Source organism: Micrasema longulum, unplaced genomic scaffold (assembly GCF_059751315.1).
Source record: "Micrasema longulum isolate JH-2025_06_02 unplaced genomic scaffold, ASM5975131v1 h1tg000251l, whole genome shotgun sequence".
NCBI classification, from domain to species: Eukaryota; Metazoa; Arthropoda; class Insecta; order Trichoptera; family Brachycentridae; genus Micrasema; species Micrasema longulum.
Genome location: NW_028277456.1, coordinates 897,955 through 912,977, shown reverse-complemented (window position 1 = coordinate 912,977; position 15,023 = coordinate 897,955). Strand labels below are relative to the sequence as shown.

Below are 15,023 nucleotides of genomic sequence, written 5' to 3'. Positions count from 1 at the left end.
TTAAAAAAAAATTGATCCACTATACCCCATGCTCTTCTAAATTAAATTATGAACTTCTAAACCCAACAGAGTTATATTTTTGAAATTTATTTCAACAGATATTTACAAAATATTTTTGATAACAAATTATGGAAGTCTGGGCTCCCTTCTCAAAAATATTTTGCATCCCTGTTGTAATATTTATAAAATGCAGAAAAAATAAAACGTAACTTCAGTGTACAGAATAGGCTAAACATAAATTTTGCACGCACATCCGCTGGAGTAGACATTGAAGAAATATGTAGGTAAGCTTTTCTGTGTAGATTTATTTTATAATCACCATCATTGCGGTAGCGCATTACTATGTATCTTTAAAGAAGGTTCTGCTTTATATGCTACTTTTAAATAATGTTTCATTATAGTCAAAAACGCAAATTTATAAGTAATTGTTATTATTGTTATTATAAAAAAAGTAAAAATTTTTAATTGAGAGACTTTTGGATTTTCTATTCAAATTTTCGTGTTTTAGCTCATCGGGCAATTTATTAAATTCAGAATGGCCAATATTTTCCAGAGACCTTCTGCCGAACTTCGTTGAGTGAATCTTAGACACATGAAGATTCCCCGAGTAACGCGTATTGTAATTGTGAATATCATGACTAAATGTGTATTATAAATTTGTGCAAGCAGAAAAGTTTTAAATAGTATTATTTATGTCATGCAGTGGCATAACCTTATACATTTCAAAAAATTTGTCCAAGCCGATCAAGTTGCATAGAAAACAAAAACTCTTATTTGGAATTTTCCAAAAAATAATGGGTTAAACAACTTTTAAGGCTTTACAGAAGAAAAAAAAATAGTGCTCGATGGTGCATATGCATATCGTGTGGGTTCACCAACGAGGAAGTTCAGCCCTACGGGAAATTGGATATAAAGAATGTATTCTTACGTTCGGTAAAAAGAAGAGCAAATTGTACGACGAAGTTTCTTGAAAACATACAAAAAAATCGTAAAAATGATTTTAATAAAAACGAACTACTTTGTATGACGTGACTAGTTCTTCCGAATCAACCAATGTTAAGAGAGTTGCGATAGGTTTCCGGTTTATGGTAAGTCAACTCACGAATCAGCAGATTTCATAAAGAAGGGAAAATAACTTTTAAAATGCCCCACGCGAAGTAATTTAAAAAATACAAAACATTAAAAAATCATATCGCTGATAATACGATACGTAAAAAAAATTTAGGTTAGTTTAATAGTCTATTAACAAATAAAATTATTTTTTAAAAAACCTCTGAACTTCCTCATTGCGGCGTATCTTGATCATTTGTTAATGAAGGTAAGATAAATCAGTCTTCCGTTTCAGGGGCTGAAATATGAATAATTTGATATTTTCTCTTGTGTTTTTTATTTTTATTTTGGTGTAATGATTTGTATTTGTATACTATCTTTTATTAATATAAACCATGATGTACGTAACAATGTAAAACCCTATGGGCATTTACAAATAATTACTATAGACTTTTACTTACATTAATTTCTATTTATTCTTTAATGTTATCATGTTTTAAATTTTTACTTTTTTGAAAGAAAATAAAAAATAAAATAGCGAATAAAAGCCCATTAAATTATACTTTTTTTTATTATTATTAAAGCTGAGAGTTCAGAGCAATTTTTAAAGTTATTCAAAAACAAAGAAATTTTTCAGATTTTTAATTTAAAGTTGAAAATTCAAGTCTGACTCGCTCGAACGTAAATTCTCAATTTTAGGTCAATACTTTTGTAGGTTCCATTGATGTTTTGAAGTTTATTATTTCATGCGCAAAAGCGCAGTTTAAATTAAAAAAGATATTTCAAAAACACCTTCCACAAATCAAAAAAATTTTAATTAAAACCGATCCGGTCGAAAACTTTCAAAAACCAATTTAAAAAATCATAACTCGAAAACTATGCAATATCGCGGAACATACATGGGGGTGATTTGAATACCCCTCAACATGAGGCACCTACATTTTTCCTTTGGACGTCACTTCTCCGGCCACCTGTAGATAGACAAACTTTAGAAGGGTAAATAAATCTTTTTCTGGTTTCGTCTCGGGAGATTTTGTTCTACCACAGATTGATTAAAATTTTTATCGTGGTTATTTATTACCACCTGAAAATGCCTTAAATAATAAAAAAAAGGAAAATAAGTCCTGAAATACGCTGTAAGCAAATTTAATAAAAAAATCTAGATAAATTTTCTCTTTATTTTTGTTTTCACCTTCGCCCTGAAGTTCTGACCGACTAACCAGTTATTTTACCATATAATTTTTATTTGGTTCAATGAACCATTTTTCGAAACACCGCTATTAAAATAGACAGGTAGGCGCTACTGGCGCAATAAAATGATTACTACCGACCCGCGTAGGAATCATTATTATCGACTTGTCGTTTTACAATGTCACCAATAGATGTCGCCACTGCTCACCGCGAAAATTAAATTTTCGCGGTAATTACCTACAAATTGTACGCATTACGTATTCATTTCTGTATTTTTTATTTATCTACTTAATGTGCACGTCCGAGCGGATAAAGAAAACAGTTCTACATGCGAAATAAAACCAGAACCCTGGACAAGCGTTTTCTACTCGACGGCTACATTGCTACTATCAGGATTTAAAATAAAAAAAATCATCGTGTGGGGATAAGTCCAGTCCACCTCGTTGTGTAGTGGTTGGCGCGTTCGCTTACCATGATTGAGGTCCTAGTTTTAATTCCTGGCAAAGTAGTTATGGAAGATTGATTTTAAGGTTTGATTTAAAGGATTTTATGGTTCTGCACTGCAATGTTTCATTGTTTCCGGCATCCGAAGCGTCAGACACCTTACCTTCCACTTAACAAAGATGATACAATGCAGTGCCCTATACACCACTGAGTGCTGATAGTTAAATGATGATGACTTAATGGTACATTGGGACCAATCGGCACGGATCGATGAGTGAATCAAGCCAAATATGTAAAATGTATGCACTGTTTATGAATTTTATTAATAAGGCTATATAAATTGGTTATGTTTTTTATGAATTTTTTGGTTTTTTATTTTATTTATTATGTTAATTATAATTAGGTTGATTGGTTTACTTACGTTTTTTTTATTGTTCTTATTTTGTTAATTTTTTTTAACTTTGTTAAATATATTTCATAACTTTGTTAAATATTATTATCTTAGGCGTGTTTCATATTTTTGTAAAATGTTTCCCTCGGCACGGGACTCGCCAGTGAGGGAACAATATTCTGTATAAAAAAAAGAATACAAACAATGTAAAAGTATAAATAAATAAATTGTGAACCGTTTTTTAAAAACTCAACATTCGCTTAAAACATGTTTTTTCAGGAGAGGGTTTTTTGTGATTCGCGCCAATCGGCAATCGCGTGAACAATATTCGCTTTAAAAAAATACACCTTACAACTAAGCTAATCGTTATCATATATATAGTTTATTATTTTCTTTTATATTTCATTATATATACATTTTTTAAATGAGGGATAAATTATCGTGTTTTGGAAAAACGATAAGACTTTGATATTTTTTAAGCCGGGTTTAAGCGTGTTTCTTTTTCAGGTAATCGGTGCGTCTCGATACTGGCTTTAAATTATTAAAAAAAAAAAACAAATCGAATATCGTGTTTTTAAAAAAACGATCCTCTATTGCAGGGTATCTCGATCCATTTTTACACGAAGGTAGGATAACAAGTCCTACGCACAAGACAATTTTTCAAAGAAAAATTACTGACATATCATGTCCACCTCATTGGTAACTGTAACTGTACTCAGGTGACTAGATTATATTATGCATTTGGAAATACGGCTATTCAGGGTAATAAGTTCAGTTGTGCCCTGAGCACTATTATAACGTGGAATAACAATTGCATTACTTCTCTGCATGCTTCTCGTCTGTGTTACGTTCAACAGCTAACAGCTACTCTCTTGCACTTCCAGTATTGATCGCAGGATCGCACCAAAGTTTGCCTTTCTTCACTTTTCCTTTGTGCAGTCTTTGGATCCTCGCCAAATTCTTATCTCGGCTTGTGGTCTGTTTTATGACCGTCGTCTGCTTTGTCTCACCTAGGGACGCGCTTGAATTCAGTTTTCATATTATTTATATTATTTTCATAAAATATTTTGAGTTTGTCCAAATGTTTGTAGACAAAATACTGGATTTCACCCCCTGGGGAGTCATTAAGATTAACAAATTACAACAGGGAAGGAAAACATTTTAGATAAGGGAATATGGAAGTCTAGGCATTTAAAGGGCTTATGACCTGTCATGGGCTGGTTTAAGTGGCCACTTTACACACTGTGTAACATTCACCATATTTCCTATGTTTGAACATCCATATTTCTTTAATTCTTCCATCTGTTGATTTGAGTGAAGTTAAAGAGCTGAAACCTTTATTGATCGAAATAACTAAAATCAACAGATGGAAGAGTTCGAAGAAATATGGATGTTCAAACATAGACAAAATGGTGAATGTAACACTGTATAAAGTTCCTACTTAAACCAGCCCATGACAGGTCATAAGCCTTGTAAATGCCTTGACTTCCATATTCCCTTCTCGAAAATGCTCTACATCCCTGTTGTAATATATTAATCTTAATGACTCCTTAGGGGGTGAAATACAGTCTTTTGTCTACAAACATTTGGACAAACTCAGAATTTTGGAATAAAACCAATTAGTGCAAGAAGCTTGAAATTGGACAATTGTTTTTAGGCGTTGCCTAGTATGTGAAATAATTCGATCAGGTGAATCTCTTGACAACAATAATGTAAACAATAAGAGGATCTATCCCAATTAATAAAACTCGCAGTTCCTAAAACACAGTTTATTACACAAAGAGAAAATAAGCACGGAGCAACACAACAACGACGCGTACGCGGTGAGTTCTGCAGGAGGAGAGAGAGAGGGCAGAGCTTCAGGCTGCTGGCCCTAGGGGTGGTGGAAATGTCTGAGTGTTGCCATCCTGACGGGGTTGCCATCGTTATAATAAAGATTGACACTGCGTGTCCTGTACGCTTATATTTGAAAAACAGACACATTTATCACAACATATTTGATGATAAAACTTGTTATAATTATTCTATTTTATTAGGAATATAAACAGGTGTACATGCGGAAAGGGACTATGAATGATGAATCTTATTAGATCAAAAGTTGTTGCAACAGAGAGGGAAAACATTTTTGAGAAGGAAATACGGAATTCTACGCATTTACAGGGCTTTGACATGTCATTGTTACTTTACACACAGTGTAACATTCACCATTCTGCCTATGTTTGAACATCCACATTTTCTTAACTCTTCCATCTGTTGACTTTTGTGAAATAAAAGACCGTTGGAATTTAATGACATACAAGTACCTAGGTACCTACTTATCAATGAAAAGTATTTTTCCAAGCTAATAGTAGGCAAGCCAACGTTCGGGCAGGACGTCTGTCGGGTCCGCTAGTTTATATATATGTATAAATAAAAATGTAAAACGAATTCCCTCTCTAAACATGAGTTTTCACTTTATTAGAGAGGTAGAAACGTTATAATTAACTATGTATGTACAAAGCATTTATAACTTTCTTAATTTGTCAAAAACATGATTCAATAAACAAAAAAAAATGCTTCATAAATTTGAGCAACTTAATATTTGAGGTGTTTTCGTGTACTACGATATTTATTGATTAAACAATGTAATGAGGAAGTTCAGTGTTTTTTTATCAAAAATTAAAAAAAGAAAATTTAAGTCATCATTATTATTATCAGCGCTATGGTTTTTCACGGATTCGTGTTTCTGAAATTAATCCGCGTGTGACGTCTCAAATTCTCTTCCGCTACTTCTCGGTTAGTTCTACCGATTGGTCCGTCGATGGTAAATAAACCGGAAATCTTCCACAACTCTCTTATCATTAGTTGATTCATATGAACTGGCGACGTCGTTTAAAATAGTTCGTTTTTATCAAAATATTAAAAAAAAAATTTTTGTCCATTTTCAAAAAACTTTGCCGTATAATTAAATGCTCTGATTTTTACCGCGCGTAAGAAAACATTTTTGTATCCAATTTCCTGTAGGGCTTAAGTTCCTCATTAACGATTTTGATACAAAGTATCAATAAAACTTTTTAGTTTAATTATAGTTGTCAACCTTATTTACGAGGTTTTCCCAGAGCATGAATTATGTCATATCCAAAACTCGTACGACTTTTGCTCAGAGACATCTCTCATTTATCGCACCGAGAGTGTTCAATATTTTGGAAGAGCGTTTTAAGCTCTCAAGGACAAATACTATTTTCAAGAAAGTAGTTAAGGACTTGATTTTTCTTAGTGGGAGAGATTTGAGTAGGAAACTCCTTGATGATTTTCCGAATGTTTGAGTTTACTGTTTACCATATTGATGTGCCATATATACTCGTATATGTATTTAAAAAAACTAAAAAATGTATGTTTCTGATCCTATATTTGTGGTGATATACTCATGTGTCTGTGTCAACTAATTGCTAGTCCCATCTCAACACAGGACTTTTAGTCCCATGGAGTTGGGACTTATGTCTCAAATAATGTACAGTAAACTTATGTTTGTAAATAAATACATAAATAAATTGATGCTATTTTGCAATCCCAATTTTAACTGACATCTCTAAATATTATAGACACAAACTTAGAAAAATATAAAAGAAATATCTAGGCTAAATGCATTTTTAGTGCATTAAAAAAATATCTGCTTTATCATAAGTTCACATTTCACTAAGATTCTGTTGTGAAACACAGATAAAATCAAGGTAGATTTATCCTTAAATAGTTGGAGCAAGATAATATTTCAAATGTAAATTCTGCCTAATAACTCTATACTTTGGACTTTTAGAAATAGTTATTTACCGAAATAATTATAAGCAGGTTTTGCTTTTGTTTCATAGGTTTTATTAAACACACCTTTTAAAAAAAAAATATATATTTTACAAACACGGCATACATCTGATTTTTATGTAACAGTTTGTAGAATATTCAAACCTTTTTTTTAATGGATATTTTGTGGTCGCGTAATATACTATGTGCAAACCTTGAGACATAATATAATATTTGTCTTTACGTTTATCATACTATTCTTGAGGAGTTTAAGAGCCTGTTAAGAACATGTTAGCACGAATTATTGTGAAATCTTTTGTGTATACCATAATGTAAAAAATCGACTTATTTATGATAATATTGCAGGTAATTAATGTACGGTCATTACCCTATCTTATTTATGGAGTTTAAAAAAAAAAAAAAACGTTTTTTAAGTATGCACGAGTGTGTATTTATGTTTATTTATTTATTTTTGGAACAATAACAAATAACAACTAGCAACACTCGCATAGATGCATACTTAACAAAATATAACCGCTCCAGTGATCCTTTATAACTGTTCACAGCAGCATGCGAGTTAAAAAAATTATAAGTAATTATCAAAAAGAAGCGAAAAATAAATTAAAATACGAAAAATACTGAGAAAGAAATATTACTAAAACTGGTTTAATTTGACAAAAAAAACTTAATAAAAATACGTTCGTATCTCGTTTTTCATATTATTTTTAATCCATTACAATATTTACCATTTCTGTCATAGATATTTTATCTTTATTCTCTCTGGCTAATTGCGATCGTCTATGTCTAGTAAGGTAAGGACAATGTTATTGTACACATCAGTTGTAATTGTTTGTATCAATTCTTCTTTGTCTATACATTAACATGAAGGCCAGTTCTTGTGTGAGTTATGCATTTGTTTCCGGGCCATAAGATCGCGAGTTCGATGTCGAACCTTTATATTAAGGCTGTAGTCTGGTAAAACGCACGCAAAATTACGAAATCATACGATTTTGCCATTTTAAAACGAATGTTTTTTTTAAATCGCGCAATAATAAAAAACAAAAAAACAAAAAAAATTAGATAAAAACAATATTTTTTAAAGGTATTTCTGTTAAAAAATACACTTAAAAGTTTTATGTAACTAAAATATAATTACTTTTAGACCGGCAGAATTCGCCATTTAACATTTAGACTAAACTTAGATATCTGGGATCCCAATAAAGACTAAGTATTGAACTAAAATTTCTTATAGTAATTTTAAGATAACAAATTGAACACGAAAGTGGCAGAAGCAAAATTTTAATTTTTGTTTTTGAAAAGAAACACAAGCATTTATAATCACATACATTTTTGTGACATTTTCCTTTATTTCAACGTAAAATTATGCCTTCGGTAATACTTAAAAAAAAAAAAAAATATTTTAGTTAGAACCTTTTTTTATAGAATTGTATTCTTTTTTTTAAAAAAAAAGATAATTCTGGTTGTAATATTTAATTTATAACAACATCTTATTTATGTTTTTATGATCTTCAGACCTGCCCTTGTCGTTTTCGGTAAGGGCAGGTCTGAAGGTCATAAAATTGTTCTAATTTCTAATTCTAATTTATGTTATTTTATTTTTTTATTACTGCGCGATAAAAAAAAACACTAGTTTTAAAATGGCAATATCGTACGATTTCCTAATTTTGCGTTCGTTTTACCAGACTACAGCCTGAACCCGCGGCTACGCAATTCCTAAATTTTCTACGAATTATTAAAAATAATGTCTACAAGCGGAAATGGTCCTTCAAAAAATGTTATCGCTTTAAAAATACAATGTCTTAATAGTTTTATGCGATAAATCATTGTTTTTTCAATTATTTATTCAAAAGAATTTTTCCACATGAAAAAAAAAATTGTTAATACCGAAATAAATTTATAATAAAATAATGTAGTTTAGTACCACTTTTATTGAAATCATGTAGTGGTTCCAAGTTGACTTTTTAATTTACATTGCCCAGAATTTATTATAAGAAAATATAATAAATTCATAGTTTTTATTAATGTATAAACAGATAAAGAACTTTTCAAAGAAAAGAATATGGGGTTCTAGGTAATTACAAGGTTGAGTAAATTTACAATATTGAAGAATATAATCAAGAACTTTTTTTTTGCATCAAGAAAAATTCAATTAATTTTCACGGAAGTACTTAAACGATGCACTCCGTGCATTTTTTTTTCTAAAACCGGGTTTCTCAACCGTTTATAGCTCTGTTTATGTAAGAAAATAACTTTTTTTTTTTAAAGCGGTTTTTTGTGTAATAAAATGAGTCTGTGAGCGCGATGACGATGACGAGTTCTATAGACGGACTTGATTCGAAATGTTTCCAACAATTTTACTTGTTGTTTTAAATACATTTTTTCATTGCTTTTTATTTTTTAAAACCAACATTTTTTAAAACCAGTCATATTAATAGAAAATAAATGCATTGTTTTTACAACAAATAACAAGAGCAATTACGGGTTTCACATATGAACAAAAATATACAAAAACAAAACGTGCAGTTCGCTAGGAGAGAAAGGAAGTGGGATGGGAAAATAAGGAAGGAAGAGAAGGAGAAAGAAGAAAGAGTAAGTAAACATAAAACAATGCAAAAATTAATATAAATATACACACACAATATACATATACACACATAAACATATATGCATACACAAATAAACATACATACGCGTACGTATATATAATTAATAAAGAAAGAAATCTAATAAATTAAATGAAAAATAGCAACGAAAAAATTTGCCTTTGTGACGTCTCCGTTTCAATTTTGATATGTTTTTAAAAAATATATACTTTGTTTCTTTGAAAGTTGAAAAGATCTATCGTGCCGCAGTTTTATCGTATGACGAGCATACATCATCACTTTTATACGTAAAAATACTTTTTATTATGATCGTTGATTACCTACTACAAAATTCTTCACTATACTGTGTCCGTGTTGTATCGATCAAGCGACATGACACAGGTTTTACGGAAATTGATTAAACTACTACGTACCTACCCAGCTAGTTACCTTTACCATTAAGGTCGCTTCCATTATCATACAACAACGTGCGTCGGTATCTCTAATGGACTGGATAATTACTTCATTTCGTGGCGTACTTGATGCAAACACCCCCTGATCTAAAACATACGTTTAATCAAATACTTGGATGTGAACGAATCTGCTGTTGAAGGCAGAGTGTTACCGCTAGACATAAATAATTGATGAAAATTTAACAGTTATATTTTACCTTCAATATATGATCGGTATGCTGGCGCTGAAACGTTTCTATAAACTTAATAGTTCATAAGTTAATATCCACTCCACCGCAACTTGATTAAAAATATTGGAAACTTTTGAAAATGCCCCCAAAATGTTAAATACTTGGCCAGTTAAAATTTAATAAAATAAATATTTGCGTTTCTATGATTTACCAAAGTTTTAATATTTTAAGGGGCAGTTTCAAGGAGTGTAAATATAAATTTTTCATAAAAAAAATAAACAATTTTTAAAAAATATTTTATTATTTAAATGTTTTAAAGGGTGAAAGTATTTATTTCTTAGTACCTATTAGACTGATGATACATTTGTAGGTACTTAATAAGATAAATAATGGCGTCATGGGTAGTTAGTTTTTCTGTGATATCACTAATCAATACCACAACCGGCTCGACTTCTGAAATAGTCTGACGTCACATATCCACAGGGTAAGCAGTGTAAGTACAGTAAGTTTGATTCATTCAATTACATATACAATACATGTAAATTCTACGCTTGTATTTACACTGCAAAATAATACAGTGCATGAAGTTCTGGGCAGTCAGTTATAGTCATTCGACGAAGCTGAATGTTCAATAATTAAAACACTTGCAATGATAATATATATGACAAGTAAACAAAACAGTGTTTGAGTTGTATTTTATTAAAATACATTCTAATATGCATTGGTGCCTAGTACCTACCCATTTTTTATGTAGTGATTTAAAGAAATATTCGGCGAATATGTAAATTAGTGAAGTGACGATGAAAATTCAAATACAGAATTATGCGAAGGTAAGGTATTTTAAAAATATATTTATTTTACTACGATTGGAATCAGTGCCATGCATTATAACACCATTTTCAGATCTGATTTAAAAAAATATGATCGTCGGGATTTTTCCTTTACGTAAAACTTTTGCGTCGTAGTCAACGAAGTCCCAGTTGTTTCTTCTTGTTTTAATCCCTTTTGGGGTTGGTTTGCAGCAAATATTCGCATCTTCTTTTTTTATTTATTCCTGTCATCAGTCGCTCTTTACACTTTGTGTAATGGTAAGACATTCAATAATTTGAGAACACAAGAATTAAATGTAATTTTTCTCAAGCCTGGATGTTTTGTGCTGTAATTTACCACTGTAATTGGGCCTCCTGGCCTGTTGTGATGCATAAAAAACAGGTGTTCCTCTTTAGTTTTGGCCAAATTATGTGTAGTTTGTCGTTATATCTTTTTTTAATTCGATCAATGTTCTCTCGACGGGGTCGTCGTCTATGGCTAGTGCCCTCTAGCGTTCCTTCCAAAGCAGTATCTGGGGTGCTATTCTGAACGGCTCTCGCGGCACGAGAAAACAGCTTTTCTTGTGTATTTTGTACGTAAATACACGAGATAATACGGCCGCGAAAGCGTTTGGAATACCACCCCGAGAGACATTCGTGGCGCAAAATGTGGCCTATCCAACGAGGAAGTTTAATGGTTTTTTTCTTATTTATTTTTTTCGTGCATTTTCGAGAAACTTTGCCGTAAAATTAAATGCTCTAATTTTTACCGCATGTAGAAAAATATATTTCTTATTAAATTTCCCGTGGCACTGAACTTTCTCATTAGCACGTATTTTTGATGTGTAGTTTAGGAAGTTCATTTGACGATCTGCAATAAGCATTTGATTGAGGTGACAGAGAAAAATTTTGGAAGGTTATATCGACTTTGGCAAACAAATGTTTATCGCAGGAGGCAAAACTAACAGTTAACAATGGAGTTCTAGTGCTAACTCTAATGTATTGGAGCGAAGTATGATGAAAATAGGTTAAATGCTGTCGAGATGCGATCCCTCAGGCGAATGTGTGGTAAAACGATGTATGATAGGTGCACAAATGTCGAGATCCGTGAACTGTGTAAGGCTGAGACATGTATTGTTGACAGAATCAAGAAACGGGTGCTGCGTTGTTTTGGACATGTAGAGCAAATGGACAGCGAAAAAACGGCTAAAAATGTTGATGGATGCAGAAGACGAGGAAGACCGAGAAAGACATGGCACGATCAAGTCCATCAAATACTTGAAGATGGACATGTCAAGAGTAGGAAGTATCGGCGTGCGTGCATAAGAAGATGTATAAATGTAGAGGAAGCGAGGTCTATATGCAAATACATAGTGATGTTTCGTTCTATCCTCTCCGCCTACCCCTACGGGGAAACGGCGTGATGGTTTTTTGTTGTTGTTGTTGCTGATCTTGACCTATTTTGACTAGTTCTACCATAATGTGGTCTTTCCGAGTAATTACCAGCATTCCTCTATAGGACCACGTCATGTCGATGGCTTCTAGAAGACAACGCTTGTTGCTGCTGTTTTGAAATAAACTGTATTTGTATATATAAAATTGGTGACTAACAACGCCGACCAAACGAAAAGCATATGATATGGTACCAGATTAGAAATTTCCGTTTTGATATCGCTACAATCCATTTAAGGTTTGACTGGTTTAAAAAATATCGAACCCGTACAGTGTATAGTTAGCTAATATCGCTATACACTGAACTCGTAAGTTTCATGCAGCTGCAAATTCCTGCATTGAGATGTATAATTTTGTTTAGTTATTATGTATTATGTTATTTTACAATTGTAACATTCCAATACATCCCTAGAATGCCCCTGTATGTTTATCACCAGTAAAATCAACACGAATTGGACTAAATGAAAAATATAATAAAAATTAATTTATAAAAAAATAAAAATCAAAAAGAAAAAAAAAACAAATAAATGAAAAAGTTTAGAAAGAAATATGTACATACTCGTACATCCTATAGTTATAATAAAGAAGAGGTCACTCGTTAAATTTTAAAACTACGTTCTTCACATCCAGTCCCTGGAAAACTTATTAATAGATTGAGTTGTGGTTCAATGAAAGAAGGCCTTCCCAGATAAACGATCATTGCAAGTGCACATATTGAGTTTAAAACTCGACCGGACAAACACAACAATAAAATTTAAAAACGTATATTTTGTGTGCATTTTTGTTTGTTTTATATATTATTTAAAACAAGTGCATCAGATATACTTACTACCTAAACGTAGCGTAATATTCCTAGTGTAGATAATAATAATGAAATCATGACAAGTTTTAAAATTAATTAAATTTCTTAACTTAACCTCGAAGGCTACTAACCCTACACACTTAATCACTCAAGACAAAGACAGTATTATAATTGAAATAATATTATCTTGGGAGGAAGACTGTGAACCTTAATTCGTCTTGCATTCCGGTTGTGTAATTCTGCACTGAAAGTTGTGATAGAAGTTTATCATGGTTTTAATAATTAGTCTTGGTTATGCAAAAAAAGTATTTTATTGATTATAACTAATAATAATAGGCGGCCTCCGTGGTGTAGTGGTCAAGACGCTTGATTCACGCTCGGAAGGTTCCGGGTTCGATTCCCGGTGAGAACACAAAAATTAAAATGTGATTTTTCTCAAGCCTGGGTGCTCTGTGGTGTAATTCACCACTGTAATTAGGCCTCCTGGCCTGTCGTGGTGCAAAAAAAATGTAAAAAAAAAAAAAAAATATATTTATTAGGCATTTTAATAAAAAAGTCACATTTATATACCACAAAATAATATGAAAAAGAATGCATACATTATAAAAAATATTTATCCCGTACAATAGTACAATATAGTACGTATATTTTCCAATTTTAGTTTTTTGTTGCATCTATCTATGTAGGTAAACCCGTTCCAAAATAGATGCAAGTTGTAAGTGTACGGTGTGGTATCGGTGGCGTATCGCACCCGCAGGCAATATAGCAAGAAGAGACAGCAAGGCGATCCATGATCGCTCACTGAAATATTTTTATATTCACCCAAATAACACGGGACCACCCTGCTAATGAAACATCTTACTCGTGTTTCAGGAATACTTTAATTATTTTATAGCATTTAAAAAAAATATTATTTAAGAATTCCAAGTATGAAAATAAATACTTTATTTTTATAAAGTTTTAAACGTATTTAAAAATTCATCATCAATACCTTTTTCGCACCCAGTGGTGCATAGGGCACTGTATTAGTAAACCAAATCCATCGTATTTCGATCATCTGTTACATGAAGGTAAGGTGATCAGTCCTATGCTTCAGGTGCCAATACAGAAACAAGAAAAATATTTCAGTTTTAACAACCTTTGAACTCAATATTTCACGTCCATCCTACCGGGAATCGAACCCGGGACCTCAAGAATGGTAGGTGAACGCGCCGATCATTGCACAACGAGGCGGATTTATCTCAATTCGATTTTCCCAGTTCAGAATTTTTACCTAAGAGCAGACATCAAGTCGAAAACACTCGTCCATGGTTCTATTTCACCCACAGAACTTTATTTTTCATCCGCCTGGGTGCATAAATAAATGATTATTTTTATTCTTAAAATGCTCAACTTTCTTCAACATAGGCAATTTACAGTATAGTACATTTTATTTATTACATTTTATAAGGTAATTCAACAAAGATATATACTAGAAAACATACAATTTGAAGGTATTCGTCGATCAATTTCACATGCAAATACGAGTATATCTTCAATTATAGAATTACACAAAGTTTTTTTTATTTTATATATTTAAAAAAAATTCTTATGCATTATACAATACAATGAAAAATAAGTTCTACGTGAGTACTTTTTAAAATGTTTTTTTTTTTAAGGCAATCCATCCTAAGAAGGATGATTCTACGCGAGTACTTATTATTCCCGAGATATTATTCACAAAAGTTGATATCGTTGTATCATGAAAAATGACAATTTTGTTTTTTCGGCAGTACCTATGTATTATATTCCCGACACATGTGGGCCGTTGGTAAAATAATAAATATTTATGCGTATAATATTGGTTTACCAAGAAATGTTATTG

At 31.7% G+C, this 15,023-nt stretch overlaps 1 protein-coding gene across 3 annotated transcripts in view; it reads left to right on the top strand.

Annotated features, from left to right (window-relative positions):
* Rgl (Ral guanine nucleotide dissociation stimulator-like) overlaps nt 1-15,023 on the top strand; it is a 106,977-nt gene that overhangs the window by 17,666 nt on the left and 74,288 nt on the right. The window contains exon 1 of one of the 3 annotated variants that reach the window (XM_088223822.1): nt 10,688-10,926. The exons of the other annotated variants lie outside the window; for them this stretch is intronic. Within the exon in view, the coding sequence (XP_088079948.1) occupies nt 10,897-10,926 (30 nt within the window). The 5' untranslated portion in view covers nt 10,688-10,896. Of the gene's footprint in view, nt 1-10,687; nt 10,927-15,023 lie in introns of those variants that run through there. 3 annotated transcript variants of the gene reach the window in all.